General features: G+C 54.1%; 2 protein-coding genes and 1 pseudogene across 2 annotated transcripts in view; 1 reads left to right on the forward strand and 2 right to left on the reverse strand.

The window, feature by feature from the left end:
* The window catches only part of PTPRN2 (protein tyrosine phosphatase receptor type N2), a 605,862-nt gene extending 605,341 nt beyond the window's left edge, over window positions 1-521 (reverse strand). Inside the window, exon 1 of the mRNA XM_070369001.1 lies at window positions 383-521. Coding sequence (XP_070225102.1) covers window positions 383-491 — 109 coding nt within the window. The 5' untranslated portion in view covers window positions 492-521. The remainder of the gene's footprint in view (window positions 1-382) is intronic.
* Window positions 522-5,453: 4,932 nt separating this feature from the next.
* NCAPG2 (non-SMC condensin II complex subunit G2) overlaps window positions 5,454-17,366 on the reverse strand; it is a 72,940-nt gene continuing 61,027 nt past the window's right edge. The window contains exons 26-28 of the mRNA XM_070369002.1: window positions 17,026-17,126; window positions 14,883-14,982; window positions 5,454-5,843 (exon numbers count right to left, since the gene is read on the reverse strand). Of these exons, the coding sequence (XP_070225103.1) occupies window positions 5,792-5,843; window positions 14,883-14,982; window positions 17,026-17,126 (253 nt within the window). The 3' untranslated portion in view covers window positions 5,454-5,791. The remainder of the gene's footprint in view (window positions 5,844-14,882; window positions 14,983-17,025; window positions 17,127-17,366) is intronic.
* Window positions 10,516-10,634, forward strand: LOC138987692 (5S ribosomal RNA; annotated as a pseudogene).

The following is a 17,366-nucleotide window of genomic DNA, read 5'->3' on the forward strand; positions in this document are numbered from 1 at the left end:
TCCTCAACAGCAAGGCGGGCGCGCGTCGCAGGCCGCGAGGCGGCGGCCTGGCCCTCCCCGCGCCCCGCTGCCCCCCACTCCCCTCGGGGGGACGCCCGCGCGACCGCGAGGCGCGGGGGAGGCCGCGCGGGGGGGGGGACACGCGGCGCGGACACGCGGGGGCGCCCCCGCAGAGCGCGCGCCCGCCGCTGCGCCCGCGACCCCGCGCCGCTCGCTGGGCGCTCCCCCGCCCCCACACCCGCCCGCCCCCACACCTCTTCCCCAGCCCTCCCCACCCCTCCCCCCAGAAGCGCGCCCGCGCCCAGTCAGGCGCCCCTTCCCCGCTCCCCTCAGCCACACGGCGCCCCTCCCCCACCGCGACCCCGACCCCGACCCCACTCACCGAGCAGCCCCGGGAGCGGCCGGGTGCGGGGCGCGGGCGCGGGCGCGGGGGCGACGGGCCGGGCGCGCGGCAGCAGCAGCAGCAGCAGGAGCGCGAGCGGCGGCCCCATGTCGGCGGCACTCAGTCCATGGCGGCCGCTCCTCCCCGCGCTCCCGGCGCTGCCGTGGCTTCAGCACCGGACAGCGCCGCCGGCCCCGCCCCCGGCACGCCCGGCCCCGCCCCTCGATGCTTGGTCCCGCCCCTCGATGCTTGGTCCCGCCCCCGACACGCCCGGCCCCGCCCCGCCCCGCCCCGGGCCCTCCAGCTGCCCGCGCTCCCGGACCCTGGCTCGAGAAGGGGTGCCTGAGACGAGCTCCGAGCTCCGGGCCGCCTGCGCCTCCTCGCTGCGTCTCCCGGCCTGCAGGGACCCCGTCCCCCTCATACCCCACGATGGGGCCTGAGTCGGAGCGCCTGCAGCACGGGCAGCGCGGGCCTGCCCGGAAGGGGGCCGGGGTTCATGAGGAGGGGCGCCGTGTAGGGGTTGTGGGGGTCCTCAGCCTGGGACTGAGAGGCCATGGGAGCCTAACCTGGGGGTCAGCGGGGACGGGCCCGCGGCCCCGGAAGCCGCGCCCGTCCGCCAGGTCGGGATTCCACAGCAGGAACCCGGCCCGAGGTGGAGTCTCCGGAGGCTCTTCCCTCCTCCCTGCACCCTGCCGCCACTGGCCGCTGTCGGGGTCCGGAGGGGGCGCTGGGGACCGTGTGTTCCTCCCCAGGAGACTTTTTCTTTCTAAAGACCTGGGCACCGCGTGTGGGGGTTCCTTCAGCGGATGGGGGCTCTGTGTGTGTCACAGAGAAGTGAGGTGTGTGCGTGAGTGTGTTTGTGTCTGTGTGGCAGAGAGAAGTGAGTTGTGTGTGTGAGTGTGTGCCTGTGTGTGTGAGACAGAGGTGGGCTGTGTGTGTGTGTATGTGTCTGTGTGTCAGAGAGAAGTGAGTGTGTGTGTGAGAGGTAGGGTGTGTGTATGTGTGTGTGTCTGTGTGAGAGAGGTGGGCTGTGTACGTGTGTGTGCGTGTCAGACAGAAGTGAGGTGTGTGCATGCATGTGTGTGAGAGAGGTGGACTGTGTGCATGCGTGTGTGTGTGTGAGAGAGGTCGGCTATGCGTGTGTGTCTCTGTTAGAGATGTTGGCTTTGTGCATGCATGTGTGTGTGTGTGAGAGAGGTGGGCTGTATGCATGCGTGTGTGTGTGTGTGTGAGAGAGAGAGAGGTGGGCTGTGTACGTGTGTGTCAGAGAGAAGTGAGGTGTGTGCACGCGTGTGTGTGTGTGAGGTGGGCTGTGTGCATGCATGTTTGTGTGTGTGTGTGAGAGGTGGGCTGTGCGTGTGTGTCTATGTGTGTGTTAGAGAGGTTGGCTTTGTGCGTGCACGTGTGTGTGTGTGTGAGAGAGGTGGGCTGTATGCATGCGTGTGTGTGTGTGTGTGTGAGAGAGAGAGGTGGGCTGTGTGAGTGCATATGTGTGTGTGTCAGAGAGAAGTGAGGTGTGTACGTGTATGTGTGTGTATCTGTGTGAGAGAGAGATGGGCTGTGTGCGTATCTGTGTGTGTCAGCAGTGAGGTGAGTGCGTGTGTGTATGTGTCAGAAGTGAGGTGTGTGCGTACGTGTGTGTCTGTGTCAGAAGCGAGGTGTGTGTGTACATGCGTGTCTGTGTATGTCAGAAGTGAGGTGTGTGCATGTCTGTGTGTACTAAGGTGTGTGCATGCGTGTGTGTGTGTGTGTGTCAGCAGTGAGGTGTGTGCGTGTCTGTGTGTGTCAGCAGTGAGGTGTGTGCATGCGTGTCTGCATGTGTACTCAGTGAGGTGTGTGTGTGTGTGCGTGTGGCTGACTGTCCTCACACCCTGCCCGCTCGGCCCCCGGCATCCTTGGCTCCCTGGCTTGGCCTGGGTCAGCTGTGCCAAGCTCCAGGAATGGCAGTCCCAGCAACAGTCAGAGGGCAAGGCCCCCGAAATGGAGCGTGGGGACCGGACCCACAGGGGGCACCGCAGGGAAGCTGCAGTCACAGCCCACGGACAGAGGCGTGGACCCGCCAGACGGCGGGGATCTAAGGAGGCAGACGGTGCCAGGCCCTGCCTCACCTGGCATCAGCTGCACTATTCCACTGGGAGCAGGACAGAGGAAGCTCCCGGGGCAGGAGGGGACCTGAGGCAGGAGGGGGAAGGAAACCTCGCGTGGAGACAGGGCCGGCCCCCAGGCAGCCCGACTTCCCGCGGGCGGCACAGCTGTGCACAGCCCTTTCTGGGATGCCACTGGGGAGGTGGTCACGAGAGGAAACCCGTGCCGGGCCCTGACACGTAGGGGCGAGTGTGCACACAGGAGCACGGATGCGTGTGGGTACAGCCGAGGATACGGTGTGTGAGCACACGTCAGTGCTGTGAACGGTGCACACGCGCGGATCTGTCCACTGTGTGTGCGGCACACACCCACACGCGTGCTTGCTTCCTGAGCCCCTTGGGCAGGGTGGGTGTCTTCCACGTGCACTCACGCTTTGTGCCTTTCCCGCTGACACACCGGCCGGGGCCTGTGTATGACCCGGTCCAAGGCTGCACAGTAAGAACACAGTTGCGGTCACAGGTCAAGGAATGACTCTCCCAACATTTTCAAGGCCCCTGAGGCACATGTCCCTTCAGGTCTTCTGCCCACCCGAGGAGGAAGCAGAGGGGGACTCCCCCCACGAGGGGGGCTCAGACCCTGGCCCCGCAGCCTTGGCACTGCCGAGTGGAGACAGAGGAGACGGCTGGGAAACCCGTCAGCCAGCGCTCTGGACTTGCTCGGAGCCGACCAGCCTAACCATGATGTCTTATTGGCTCCAGAAAGCTGTCAGGATGGGGAGCTGGGCCTCTTGTTCTCTGGTGGAGAACATGGCCCAGCTGTGGGGGATCCACCAGGACGGTAGCATGGGAGCCTCTGGGAGGCGGGCTCCTTCGTGGAGCCCAGGCCCTCAGCCAGGTCAGCAGCACCGACGGGGTCTTCCCTTGCATCGGCAGGCGCCTGGCATGCTAGGCTGGGATGCCCACTGGGTTGCTACTCAGCCAGGACCCATCTCCAAAGCAACAGCTATGGGGTGGGCTTCCAGGAAGCAGACAACCCACGTGTTGGTGGGCGCCTGAAACAGGACTGACAGACAACCCCAAGTTACTTATCTTAGTTTGGCCGCCACTCTGGTCAGCCGTGATGGAACTTGAACTGTTGACTGATTCGGTCAAAACTGCCATTGGCCATTTCCAGCTGGCAGGTCTTTATTGCACAAACACAGCCCGGGTCTGTCTGAACCGCGAACCCAGTGTGAGTCATCAGATGGTCCTGGTTCCAGCAGGAGAGAAGTCGGGCTGCCAGACCCCCAGGAGATACGCCTCTAACGGGCCCGCAGCTGCCAGCCCGTGACCCCCTTAGAGCCCCATGAGGCGGGGGGAACACTCCCCATCCTGCTGCTGCAGAGGCTGCCCAGCTCAGCTCAGGATGGGCCACCACTGCCTGCCCCCGAGTGCGCTCTCATCCTGCCCAGGGGACAGCTCTGTCCCACGGAGTCCTGCCGGCTCCAGGGCACAGCCCAGAGTGGGAGACAGGACCTGCACCCCAAAGCTCAGAGCAATCGGGGTGAGCACGAGAGGGCTGGGCACTTAGAAGATTCTGGAGCCCCGGAGGTGGATGCAGCAAGAAGGGCCTCCAGCTGGGAGAGACGAAGCCCCAGTGAAGGGACCTGCCTTTACTCCATGTGTGATGATGGGTCGGAGGCCTTCTGTGAGTGGGTGGGCAGGAAATGAGCGGGGTGGACTGGCAGGAAGTGTCTTCATCCCGTCCTGCTCACCCACATACTGTGGTCACACGCGTGAGCGTAGTGTTCAGTGTTCAAATCCTGCTCACCCACATACTGTGGTCACACGCGTGAGCGTAGTGTTCAGTGTTCAAATCCTGCTCACCCACATATTGTGGTCACACGCGTGAGCGTAGTGTTCAGCGTTCAAATCCTGCTCACCCACATACTGTTGTCACATGTGTGCGTGAGTGAACAGTGTTCAGTGTTGTGAGTGTTAAACCCACTCCTCTCGTGAAGCCTCACGCTCCCTATCTGAGACCCTCCCTGTCTTCCATGCACACATATAGCAATTTCTCTAGGGCGTATGCCTACATCAGAATTTTCTGAACTATTTTGACCCAATAAAAACTGAATTATATTTTTCCACAAATTGCATTACTTCACACATTGTTTCACACAAAAGAAAACCTGACTGAAGGCTTACATGTGAATTAAAAAGCAAATTAACCTCTTCCCACTAAGAAAACAAACACCAAGGTCCCTTTTAGAGTTCAGTGCTACAAAAATCCCAGGAACTACTTCTCATCTTGCACAAACTCTCCCAGGAATAAAGACAGAACACTCCTCAGTTCACTTTATGAGGCTTGACTCTTCTAGAAACTAAATCAAGGGCAAAAAAGAAAAGAAAGGCCATTCACCAATATAAACCATGGCTTAGTTAAGCAGCAAAGGTGTTCAGGGTCTCATGTTCAGAGTTAGCTGCGACAAGCAGCCCGCCTCAGCCTGCAGACGCCCCGCAGGGAGGCCTCCCCTCAGCGCCATCGCTGCACAGGCCGTTCTTGGAGGGGCAGAGGCCCTGTGCCATCGGAACTGCCCGCCTTCCTCCTGGGGCTGAGAGTGAACGTGCGTGCGTTCAACGCAGCGCCCAGGATGCAGGCTGCTGGCCTTGGACCGAGCCAGGGCTATCGGGATCTGAACGTGGAGACCCCAGTAACGGGGGCGCAGAGATGAAGTCAGCGGGACGCAGCCAGGGCGGCTCTTGGCTCAGCAGTCAGGCTGGATGACTGGGTTCGTGTGCCGTGCGCACAGCCTCAGGGCCTCGTCCATGCCCGGGGGCAGGGGGCGGCTGCGTCAGGCCCCAGGGTGGCCTCCTCCCCACACCCACCTGGCCCCGCCATGGGTCTCACCGCTGCCCCTGGCGGAGGGCCAGGCCCGGCCCAGAGCGCAGCCCTGGTCCCTGGAGGGAAGACACGCACTAGTGTTCATCAATCAAGTACACAAACAGGTGTTGCCACCACTTTATTACTCAGAGTCTGCAAGCAATATGATACATGAAAGTCATTTTTACAACAATCGGGCTTGCTAGAAAATTGTCTTTTCTTCATGCAATGGGGGTTCTGCACCAGAGACACCTAGACCTGTTAAATGAAACGTATCCTTCGTGCAGGCGCTCCACACAAATGTCAAGACCTTTGAGGTCTCCACTCACACCCACCCCAAAGCAGCCCTGCCTCTTCTCTATTATGTGGGTTGTTAACGTTAAAAAACTAGAAAAATACAGTCATCTCACTTTCTGTAGAGTCCTTTTCCTCTATTTTTACATGACCAAGACATTGGCTTGGTTATGAATTCAAAAGTGCTCCCAAAGTCCTTGATGAGGATTCGTAGAGAAACCTGAAACACAGAAAGAGAGAGTCAGCGATAGAAACGCGGCCTCACGTTCGCCAGGCGGGTGCGTGACAGTCTGCAGCACACAAAGGGGACGGGAGCGGCCAGGGCCCCGCAGCAGGCGGAGTAAGACCCGCCTCACAGACTCGGGGCGGCCAGGCGCCGGGACAGACGGAGCACCTCACAGGGCCCGTGCTCGCCCCAGGACAGACGGAGGACACTGCACCTCACAGGGTCCATACTCGCCCCAGGACAGACAGACAGACAGAGTACCCTCACAGGGCCCGCGCTTGCCCCAGGACAGACAGACAGAACACCTCACAGGGCCCATGCTCGCCCCAGGACAGACGGAAGACAGAGCACCTCACAGGGCCCACGCTCGCCCCAGGACAGACGGAGGACAGAGCACCTCACAGGGTCCATACTCGCCCCAGGACAGACAGACAGACAGAGCACCCTCACAGGGTCCGTGCTTGCCCCAGGACAGACAGACAGAACACCTCACAGGGCCCATGCTCGCCCCAGGACAGACGGACAGACAGAGCATCCTCACAGGGCCCGCACTCAACCCAGGACAGACAGACGGACAGAGCACCCTCACAGGGCCCGTGCTCAACCCAGGACAGACAAACGGACAGAGCACCCTCACAGGGCCCATACTCGCCCCAGGACAGACAGACGGACAGAGCACCCTCACAGGGCCCGTGCTCAACCCAGGACAGACAAACGGACAGAGCACCCTCACAGGGCCCATACTCGCCCCAGGACAGACAGAGCACCCTCACAGGGCCCGTGCTCAACCCAGGACAGACAAACGGACAGAGCACCCTCACAGGGCCCATACTCGCCCCAGGACAGACAGAGCACCCTCACAGGGCCCGTGCTCACCCCAGGACAGACGGACAGGCAGACAGAGCACCTCACAGGGCCCGTGCTCGCCCCAGGACAGACGGACAGACAGAGCACCCTCATAGGGTCCATGCTCAACCCAGGACAGACGGACAGGCAAACAGAGCACCTCACAGGGCCCATACTTGCCCCAGGACAGACAGACAGACAGAGCACCCTCACAGGGCCCGTGCTCACCCCAGGACAGATGGACAGGCAGACAGAGCACCTCACAGGGCCCGTGCTCGCCCCAGGACAGACAGACAGGCAGACAGAGCACCCTCACAGGGCCTGTGCTCGCCCCAGGATAGATGGAGCACCTCACAGCACCCGCGCTTGCCACAGGACAGATAGACAGAGCACCTCACAGGGCCCGTGCTCACCCCAGGACAGACGGACAGGCAGAGCACCTCACAGGGCCCGCGCTCGCCGGTGCGCTGCCTCCGTCCGGCACAAGGCCGCGCCCTGGACCCAGGAGGCCCCGCTCAGGGTGCTGACACGCTCAGGCGAGCGGTGCGGCCTGGGCGCCCCTCCCACACCCAGTCAGCGGCCCGCTGAGCACCAGTGGACGAGGCCCACTTCCCCAACAGCGCATGACACACACCATTTCCTCTATCGCCCGCGACCCGCACACCCCTCACCTCCCACCCCTGCACCCCCGTCCCCGGTGACGCTGGGGGCTCATAGATGCGAGGCAGCTTGTCAGCCCCTCACCTTGCTTCTCCCTTCCCTGAGCTCCTTCAGAGGGTGTGGGCCAGCCAACCTCTGCTTCCCTGCTGAGACGAGGCACGGTCTGGGCCCCAAATGGCCTCAGCTTATTCCCTCTTCAGCCTGGAGCTGTCACAGGCACTCGGGCCTGCCCGAGTCTTGCCCCGAACAGTATCAAGACAGGCTCAGAGTAACTGGGCATTTTCTAGTAGCCACATTCAGAGAGATTAGCAGAAATCAGGTGAAATTCGAGAAATACAGGTGGCCCGTGAACAACACAGGGGTTTGGGATGCCAACCCTCTGCGAAGTGGAAAATCTGAATATAACTTAGCTCTCTGAGAACACGGCTCCCACATGCACAGATTCAGCCAGCCAGGGCAGGTTAGTCCCAGAGTAAAAGTTTACCCCTGGAGCTGCCTGCATACAAGTGGGCTCACACAGTGAGGACCTGTGCTGTCCAACAGCCAGCAGTGTATTTTACCTGACTCCATACACCGAAGGAAGTCGACCTGTAATCAACACAGCGTCACCGACGCAGCTCAGGGCCCCTGCACACCAGCAGCGGAGCCTGTGAGTTTCCACAGCAGGGCCACATCTCGAGTAAGACTCACGTGTCCCAGTTTTCACAAGGGGCCACGTAGAGGCCAACATAAAAGTTTTTAAGACGTTTCTTTGTCTCAAAATTCAGGGATTTGGTTCAGACTCAGGTGTGACGTTGTGGCAGAGTGCCGCCCTCGCACACGGTCACTGCTGCGTGCCGTCACCACCCCCATCACCCAGCAAGTGGGCATGCCACCACTGGCGGTCCCACTCAGCCACTGGGCAGTGCCGCAGCGGCTCTGCCCACAGCAATCACCTGCCAATGACCAATGGTGAGCCGTCCTGCTCAGCCACGGGTTGGCACCACGGTGATTCCCTTAAGGCACCACCTGTCCGTGAGTGACTATTAGAGCCGATTCAACCAGCTGTCGATGGTGGCTGTTGGGTGGCAAGCGAGGCAAGAGGCGGGCCCCGGCCTTGTCCCTGGTGCCCCGGCTCACCCCACCTTGGACCAGCAGGTTATCTGGGGCTCCAGAGCCCTCGCCAAGGACCCCCGCCGGCCGTGGCCCAGACCTCAGGGCAGTGGTGAGCCTTGCCCCACACCTGTGTCTGCACCCTCACAGCAGCAGTGGTCTGCATGGATGCAGTCTGCAGGAACTGACCCCCATCGCCCCCCGTTTCAGCCACCTGAGGAGTCGAGTGTCAGTTGGGTCCCGAGTGCCTGGCTGTCTCGGGGATGAGAGCTGAGCAGGGTCTGGGGATGGCCCAGCCCTGACGGAGCCGCCAGCTGAGCCCTGCTCCTCAGCCAGGACTGTGCCCTCAGAGGGTGACATGTGTGTCCTGGGACTATGCCCTTTCTTGTCAGAACAGAGAAGAACATTCGTGAGGTGGAGATTTACAGGAACCTTGTTATCTGACCATGACCCGACCTCAAGGACAAAGGATCTGACACTAAGAAGGCTGCCACAACCAACCACACCCCCCCTCAGCTTGCCTAGAAAAGGGCTTTGCTGACAGGTTTTGGGGAGTCTGGTGTTTCTAAGGCACGAGCCACGCACCTCCTTGTGCGGCCCCACAGTAATCCTTTCTCTGCCCTCCACGCTGACGCTTCGGTACGGCTCGGCCGCACTGTGCATGGGCACGTGGACTTGTGTTACGGTCATTTTTTTCTCCAGTCCCGTCTAAAGCTTAGTTACAGAAACAACAACAAAAAAGAACCTTTACAAGTACGTGTGTCTTTAGCCATGAAAACTCTCTCCCCACGGTGGCTGCACGGCTGCCTCCCCTAGGACCCTCCTCTGCAGCGGTGTCTGTCCTGCTCCGGGTTGCCCTGCATGGAGGCCGTTTGGACCCCCGAGGAGCTGAGGCTCTGGTTCATCAGCTGTGTTTCCAATGAAGGGCTTTTAGTTTGGGCTGCAGCTGGTCTTTTCTTTAATGACTCCTATCGGTGTCTGGCTGGCCCAGCCCTGCTGCCTCACCGATGGCTGCCTGCCTGTCTCTCTCACTCTCCGCCACTGCACACGTGCCGTCACGTGTGTCTGCGCCCCGGGACGCCATGGGGTGTGGAGACAGCAGGCAGTGGGCAGCATGGAGCCCGCGGAAACCGCCAGCACAGCAGCGCACAGGCGTCTGCTCCCTCCCGCCTGGCTCTCCCGGCAGGTGAGGCTCTGAAAGTGCAATAGGACAGCACCCAACGGACCAGTCAACAAAACACTGACCCCCCTACAGAGACGGCTGGTGTGTCTGCTTAGAAAGCACTCACTTCCCCATTAACGCCCCACTGCCTTAAGCTCTAACTGGACCAAAGGGCTCCTAGAGCCTTGAAGGCAAACCTGCCTTAACGTCTCTATGTTGACAAAAATAAATAATATTTAAAAATATAGTCTTAAATCTTAATTGCATATCTTCCATTACATTGATCTTTATGTTTTGGTTTTTAGGTTCTTCTTTTCCCTCAAACACTGGTTTTTCTACAGTGTGCTTCTTGAATATTTAAGAAGGAAGCCAGTATTTCAGCCTCTACCTATTTGCTTTTTTAGGACATTTCCGCCTTAAAGGGAAGAATTCTTTCTTCCCATCTGTGTATCAGCTCAGCAGAGAAAACTGCATGTAGTTCTAGAAACAATGAATAAACAAAACATGACATTTTGTTGTTTAGTCACTGACTCCAACTGACTCATGACTCTTGTCAAGGGCTCAGCCATTAGCCCTCTAAATATTACATGCCTGTTTTTAAATTCTATGAATATTCTTTTCTTTTCCATAGAGTAAGTTCTGAACTTCTAGGGCCTTTTTTCTGTCAACGTTAACTAATAACACAATTCAAGTACTAGCCTTGAATGCCTGTGCAAGTGCAAATGTCCCGCAGAGCCGTTCATACCATATTATTCAAAAAAACTGTCCTTACAGAAGGTATTTCTAACAAAGAAATCCTGTAAGAGGCTCACATTTCTGAGGTTATGACTATGTCCTATGACAATTACTTGTCATTATCTGGTTTGTAATTCTCACAGCCTTATTGAATATCTGCACTGCCCAGTTGTCGACAGCCATACCACCCGCAACGTGCCCGATCTTGTCTGATCTCGGAAGCTAAGCAGGGTCAGGCCTGGTTGGTACTTGGATAGGGGATCACCTGGGAATACCGGGTGCTGTAGGCTTTTTGCCTCCCTCTCCTGACTTCCCAGGCGGCTCAGTGGTAAAGAATCTGCCTGTCAATGCAAGAGACACAGGTTTGAACCCTGAGTCAGGAAGATCCCCTGGAGAAGGAAACGACAACCAATTCTTGCCCGGGAAATCCCATGGACAGAGGAGCCTGGTGGGCTACAGTCCATGGGGTCGTAAAGGAGTCAGACACGACTGAGCAAGTAAATGGTGACAGTGTTTTCAGAAACACACACACACTCTTCAGTTTCCTCCAAATCAGAAGCTCACATTCCTCTTCCCCACAGACGCAGAAATAAAACAGGTTCATAAAACCTAGAGTCTGCTGGTTTCTCCCTCAAAGATCCTTCTTAAACTGCACAGGAAACAGTCAACAGTCTCCAGAAGAAAGCATGTAGCTCAACGCGTGTGCTTGGTGCAAGACCAAGGACACTCCAGCCCCCTCCTCCAGTGCCTGGCTGCCTGTCACCGAGGCATGGCACCAAGCAGGTCAGCAGGGCCACTGGAGGGCTCCCCACAAGGCCCTGCCTTCACCGGGAGGCCGGACCGCAGAGGTGGCACTGCAGCCCTGGCCCTCCGGGCCCTCCACGGTGCCTGCTGGCTGGGGTAGCGCGTGGGCGCAGTGAGGCTCGCTTGGCCCGGCAGCTCTCAGCACCGCTGTGTGCACGAGCCCCCTGAGCTCCCAGGGACCAGATGGGCAGCGTGCCCCCAGGAGGCCTCAGGGCTTCTCCCTCCCGGGAGTGAGGGTCAGCCTCGGGCTGCAAGTCCTCCCCAGTGGGAGCATAGCTCCTCCATGCTTCAGCGTTCACTATAACCCTCACCAGCTCCAACCCATCACACCGACACCCTGACAGGAACCCGACTTGGCGCTCAGGCTGTCCTGTCACTGTGGGGTTTCTACCTCCTTAAAACACCACTAGCACTCTGAACATGTTCACCAGACGAGGCTGGGGAGCCGTCTTAATAGCTAACAGAATGGATTCTATGGAGAAAAGCATGCTAGAGAAAAAGCATGAGAAATAGCTAGAGAAAAGCATGCTAGAGAAAAAGATGGACCTCTCGTACAAGTGAAAGGGTCAATTCATCAAGAAGATATAGTAGTTCTAAATTCACATGCTCCTAATATCAGGATAACAAAATATATACAGTAAAACCCCTCTATCAAAAACAGACAGACAGATCCAGCAAGCAGAATATCAGTAAAGACAGAGATGAACTCACCACCGCCAACAGGATATAACTGCCATTTAGACATGCCTTCACACAACAACAGTAAAACATGCGTTCTTCTCAAGCTCATATGGAACATTCACCAAGATAGGTCACGCATTAGGCCATGAGACACACCTCAATACATTTAAAAGAACGGAAGCCCACAGTGTCCTCTCTCAGATAACATGGAATTAAACTAGGGACCCATTACAGAAACGCAACTGGAGAACTGAGAGATTAAATGACACTCTTCTAAAGAGCACATGGGCAAAGAGGAAACTTCAAGAGAGATTTTAAAATATTTTTAACTGAGTGAAAATGTAACACAGAAATTTGTGCCATGCAGCAAAAGCAATGCTTAATGGGTAATAATAATTTAAGGCACCAACTGAATATATTAGAAAAGAAAGAACATCCAAAATCAGTAATTAGGCTTCTACCTTAGGAAGCCAGAAAAAAAAAAAAAAAGACTAAATTAAATCCAAAGCAGGCAAAAGACAAAAAATAATAAAAATTAGGACAGAAAGCAAAAAAATTTAAAAAAAGAAATCAATAGACGAAATCAAAGAAACTAAAATCTGGTTCTTTTGAAGATCAATAAAACCAATAAGCCTCTTTGTTGTTTAGTGGCTAGGTTGTGCCGACTCCTTTGTGACCCCGTGGTCTGAAGCCCACCAGGCTCCTCTGTCCATGGGATTTCCCAGGCAAGAATACTAGAGTGGGTTGCCATTCCCTTCGACAGGGGATCTTCCCCACCCAGGGAAGGAACCCAGGTCTCCTGCTTGGCAGGCAGATTCTCTACCACTGAGGTACTAGGAAAGCCCAACAAGCCTCTAGTCAGACTGGAAAAAAAAAGAGGATACAAATTACTAATATCAGAAATGAAAGAGGGGACATGACTACAGATCCCATGGACATTATAAAAGATAATTAAGGAATACTATGCCCACAAAGTTGACAACCTAGATGAGATGGACCAAATTCCTGAAAGACACAGTCTGCCAAAACTATTTCAAGATGAAATAGACAATCTGAACAGCAAGTGAAAGTCACTCAGTCGTGTCCAATTCTTTGCGACCCCATGGACTGTACGGTCCATGGAATTCTCCAGGCCAGCATACTTGAGCGGGTAGACGTTCCCTTTTCCAGGGGATCTTCCCAGCCCAGGGATTGAACCCACGTCTCCCACATTGCAGGCAGATTCTTTACCAGCTGAGCCATCAGGGAACCCCAAGAATACTGGAGTGGGTAGCCAATCCCTTCTCCAGTGGATCTTCTTGACCCAGGAATGGGACCAGGATCTCAAAAAATTGAATAAATGATTAATAACCTTCCAAAGCAACAGACCCAGATGGATTCACTGATGAATTAATTGTGCCAAATGTTTGAGGAAGAAGTTTACCAATTATTTACAGTCTCTTTCAGAAGAAAGAAGGGAAGGAATACTTTCTAACTCATTCTATGAGGCTAGCATTTCCCTAGTAGTAAAGCCAGACAAAAACATTACAAGGAAAGATAAATACAAAATGATCTCCCCTCATGAGAGTCACTCAGTCATATCCGACTCTTTGCAACCCCACAAACTATACAGTCCATGGAATTCTCCAGGCCAGAATACTGGAGTGGGTAGCCTTTCCCTTCTCCAGGAGATCATCCCAACTCAAGGATCAAACCCAGGTCTCCCGCATTGCAGGTGGATTCTTTACCAAGTGACCCACAAGGGAAGCCCAAGAATACCGGAGTGGGTAGCCTATCCCTTCTCCAGTGGATCTTCCCCACCCAGAAATCGAACTGGGGCCTCCTGCATTGCAGGCAGATTCTTTACCAACTGAGCTATCAGGGAAATCCCACAGATGCAAAAACACTCAATAAAACATAAACTCAACAGTATATTAAAAAATTACATACCATGACCGACTGGGATTTATCCCAGGTATGCAAAGCTGGGTTAGTATCTGGAAATCAACTATTGTAACCTATCACATCAACAGGCTCAAAAAGAAAAATGATATGATCTGGTAAGTAGATGCAGAAAAGGTTTTTGACAAGATCCAACACCCACTATAAGAACTATTTGTAAATTGGGAGTAGTCGGGAACATCCTCAACTTGATAAAGAACGTCTACAGCTAACATTGTGCTTAATGGTGAGAAACAGGAAGCGTTGCCACTAAAATCTTGTATAAGACAAGTGGGTCCTTTCACCAGTCCCTTTCAGTATTGTACTGGAAGCCCTAGCTAATGCAGTAAGGTGAGAAAAGTAAAGACAGGTCTACAGATTGGCAAGAAGAAAAGACTGTCTTTGTTAAAAGTCAGCAATTTAGGATTTTGAAAGCCTTTCTTCTAAGGAGAAAGTAGATCTGAAAAGTGGTTTATTTCCCAGGCTTATATAAAACTAATTACCTGGTTCAAAGCCCTGTAATACCTAACCATACGGTGTTCAGAAAATAGAAGGAAAGCACTGCTTCTATGGCTGGTCTGAGAGTCAGACACAATTCAGAAAAGAGTCTACAGGAAATTGCACAGCATGTCAAAAACTGTACATAGCAACAGAAATACTTGGGAAAAACAGAGCAATGAACACATTCTTAGTAGTCCATGTGGCAGCAACTGGCCACCCAGAAAGTGGAAAACAATGCATGTTTCTTCAGTCTCTGGAGCGATCTTCCCATTCCCATCATGTATATTTGTAAACAGATAATTATATCCTATGAATATCCATGGTTTCAAAAATATAGCAAACCACCAAATATAACCTGCTTAGATTTAAAGTCATATAAAGTGAGTTGTACGCCCTCACTTTTCCAGGGCAGAATCTCACCAGTAACAGTTTTGGTTTTGTTTTTAAAGACAGAATGGGGAAGCAATTAAAACATGCCCAAGGGGTCTCACCAATAGAAACATTTCTGTCCCTTCAATCCCCAGTTCTCTACCTGCTTGCAACTAGCAGAAATGGAAGCGAGATCTAATATATATTAAGGAACACCTAGGAGAGTTCAGATAATCACAGCTGGTGTGTAGCTACTGCTTTACCTTTCCAAGCTATCCTCCTCCAGAGTAATTTCCATGAATGTCTTTAGTTTTCTCTCAATACTAGCTGCAACATCCTTCACTTTTGAAGTCTTATGTTTACCTGTTAAAGACAGAAAAATTTTGAACACAACCAATCAAAAAGTACACGTACTTTTTCAATGCAGGTACAATTTTAGTTAAGACAAAGCCTCCTATCCTCACCTAAGTTAGTGCATCATTGACCTGTGGAACAGAAATAATTCCTTTAAAGGGATGCTAGAAGATCCAGTAAGGGATTACAAAAACACTTCTCACATCTGAGGTAGTTTTCAAAGGCATGATCCCATTCTGCTGCCCGTGCCATCAGACTTGATCATCACCATCTTCAACAGTAATGAAACTAACACATTTCAGAATCATCTCCTGCTTGGCTAACGTCTAAGTACTTATTAAGTACTAGGTGCTCATTCACTCCTCAATCTCCATTCACACCATTCACAGTCATCCACACCCTTGAGAAGAACGACTCCTGCAGTCCCTCACACTCTGCTCAGTCACCTCAGTCACCTCACACCTCCGTGGAGAACGTCCCTCACCCGCAGACTCTGCTCAGTCACCTCACACCCTCCGTGTGGAGAACGTCCCTCACCCGCAGACTCTGCTCAGTCACCTCACACCCTCCGTGTGGAGAACGTCCCTCACCCGCAGACTCTGCTCAGTCACCTCACACCCTCCGTGTGGAGAACGCCCTCAGAGACTCTCCTCGTCCCTCACCTCCGCAGACTCCCTGCTCCAGTCACCTCACACCCTCTGTGAGAACGCCCTCAGAACGACTCTGCCCTCACCCGCAGACTCTGCTCAGTCACCTGACACCTCCATGTGGAGAACGTCCCACACAGATTCTCCTGTGTCCACGTGGAGAACGTCCCTCACCCCCGGAGACTCCTGCTCTGTCACAGTCACACACCCTCTGTGTGGAGAACGTCCCTCACCCGCAGACTCTGCTCCCATGTGGAGAACGTCCCTCAAGCACAGATTCTCCTGTCACCTCACATGCTCCACGTGGAGAACGTCCCTCACCTGCAGACTCTGCTCAGTCACCTCACACCCTCTGTGTGGAGAACGTCCCTCACCCGCAGACTCTCCTCAGTCACCTCACACCCTCCATGTGGAGAACGTCCCTCAAGCACAGATTCTCCTGTCACCTCACACGCTCCATGTGGAGAACGTCCCTCACCCGCAGACTCTGCTCAGTCACCTCACACCCTCCGTGTGGAGAACGTCCCCTCACCTGCAGACTCTGCTCAGTCACCTCACACCCTCTATGTGCAGACTCTCCTCAGTCACCTGACACCTCCGTGTGGAGAACATCCTCAAGCACACCTCACACCCTTGTGGAGAACGTCCCTCACCCGCCAGACTCTGCTCAGTCACCTCACACCCAGTGCAGAGACATGAACATCCCTCACCTTGTCCCTCAGGCAAGTCTTTCCAGATTCCCGGCTGGGGTCACACTAGCTACAAATTCCTGTCATGAATCTACAGCCATACTATGCATTCATGCTTATAGGAATAACTTGTTTTGCGAAGAGCCCCCTATGCATAATACCTAGAAAATAATTTCAACGTTACTAAAACTTGTCAAAAAATATAGAAACCCAACCGTAGTCACTTGCAGGGTTATTACTCTATTTTACACTTTGGTAAGTATCTCAGAGGTATCTCTGATCATTTTTCCAATAGTATTTCAACTGGCTAGGATACTCAGAGTACACACAGTTAAAGCAAAACACAGATACCTAAAATATTAATACCAAAACACACTATCATTGGCAAAAATGATTCTGACTTTTAAACATACACGGCAAAGGCAATAAATGACGTATCAACAGAAATTTGGTCTGAGGTACAGAGAAGGAGACATAATGGGTCCTGGGAAGAGTGGACAGGAGCTGCGTTAGGGAAGTACTGTGATTCATGCTGGTACAGGGCAGCTGCACAGCAGACGCCCAGGCAGACAGCACACGTGTGGGACATGGAAAGCTGGGAGAAAGCGCCTTGAGAGCCTGACTGGCAGGGTACTCGTTCCCAAACATTCTAAAGAGGATCTATGTAAGACACACTCAGCAGTATCCCAAACAATACAAGAGGAGACTCAACCAACCTTTATTAATTACCAAAATAATGTGCACAACAGCTGTGAGACATACTATGCCTTCAATATCCTCAGAAATGACACATGCCTTCAATTCATCTAAAAATGACCTGCAAAAAAGTAAAAAACAATTGCAATTACTCTATAGTATATCTTAATACTTTATAGAAAAACAAATAATAGCCAAGATTCATCAGTTCAGTTCAGTTCAGTCGCTCAGTCGTGTCCGACTCTTTGCGACTCCATGAATCACAGCACGCCAGGCCTCCCTGTCCATCACCAACTCCCAGAGTTCACTCAAACTTATGTCCATCGAGTCAGTGATGCCATCCAGTAATCTCATCCTCTGT

This window comes from Bos mutus, chromosome 4 (genome assembly GCF_027580195.1).
Source record: "Bos mutus isolate GX-2022 chromosome 4, NWIPB_WYAK_1.1, whole genome shotgun sequence".
In the NCBI taxonomy this organism is placed as follows: Eukaryota; Metazoa; Chordata; class Mammalia; order Artiodactyla; family Bovidae; genus Bos; species Bos mutus.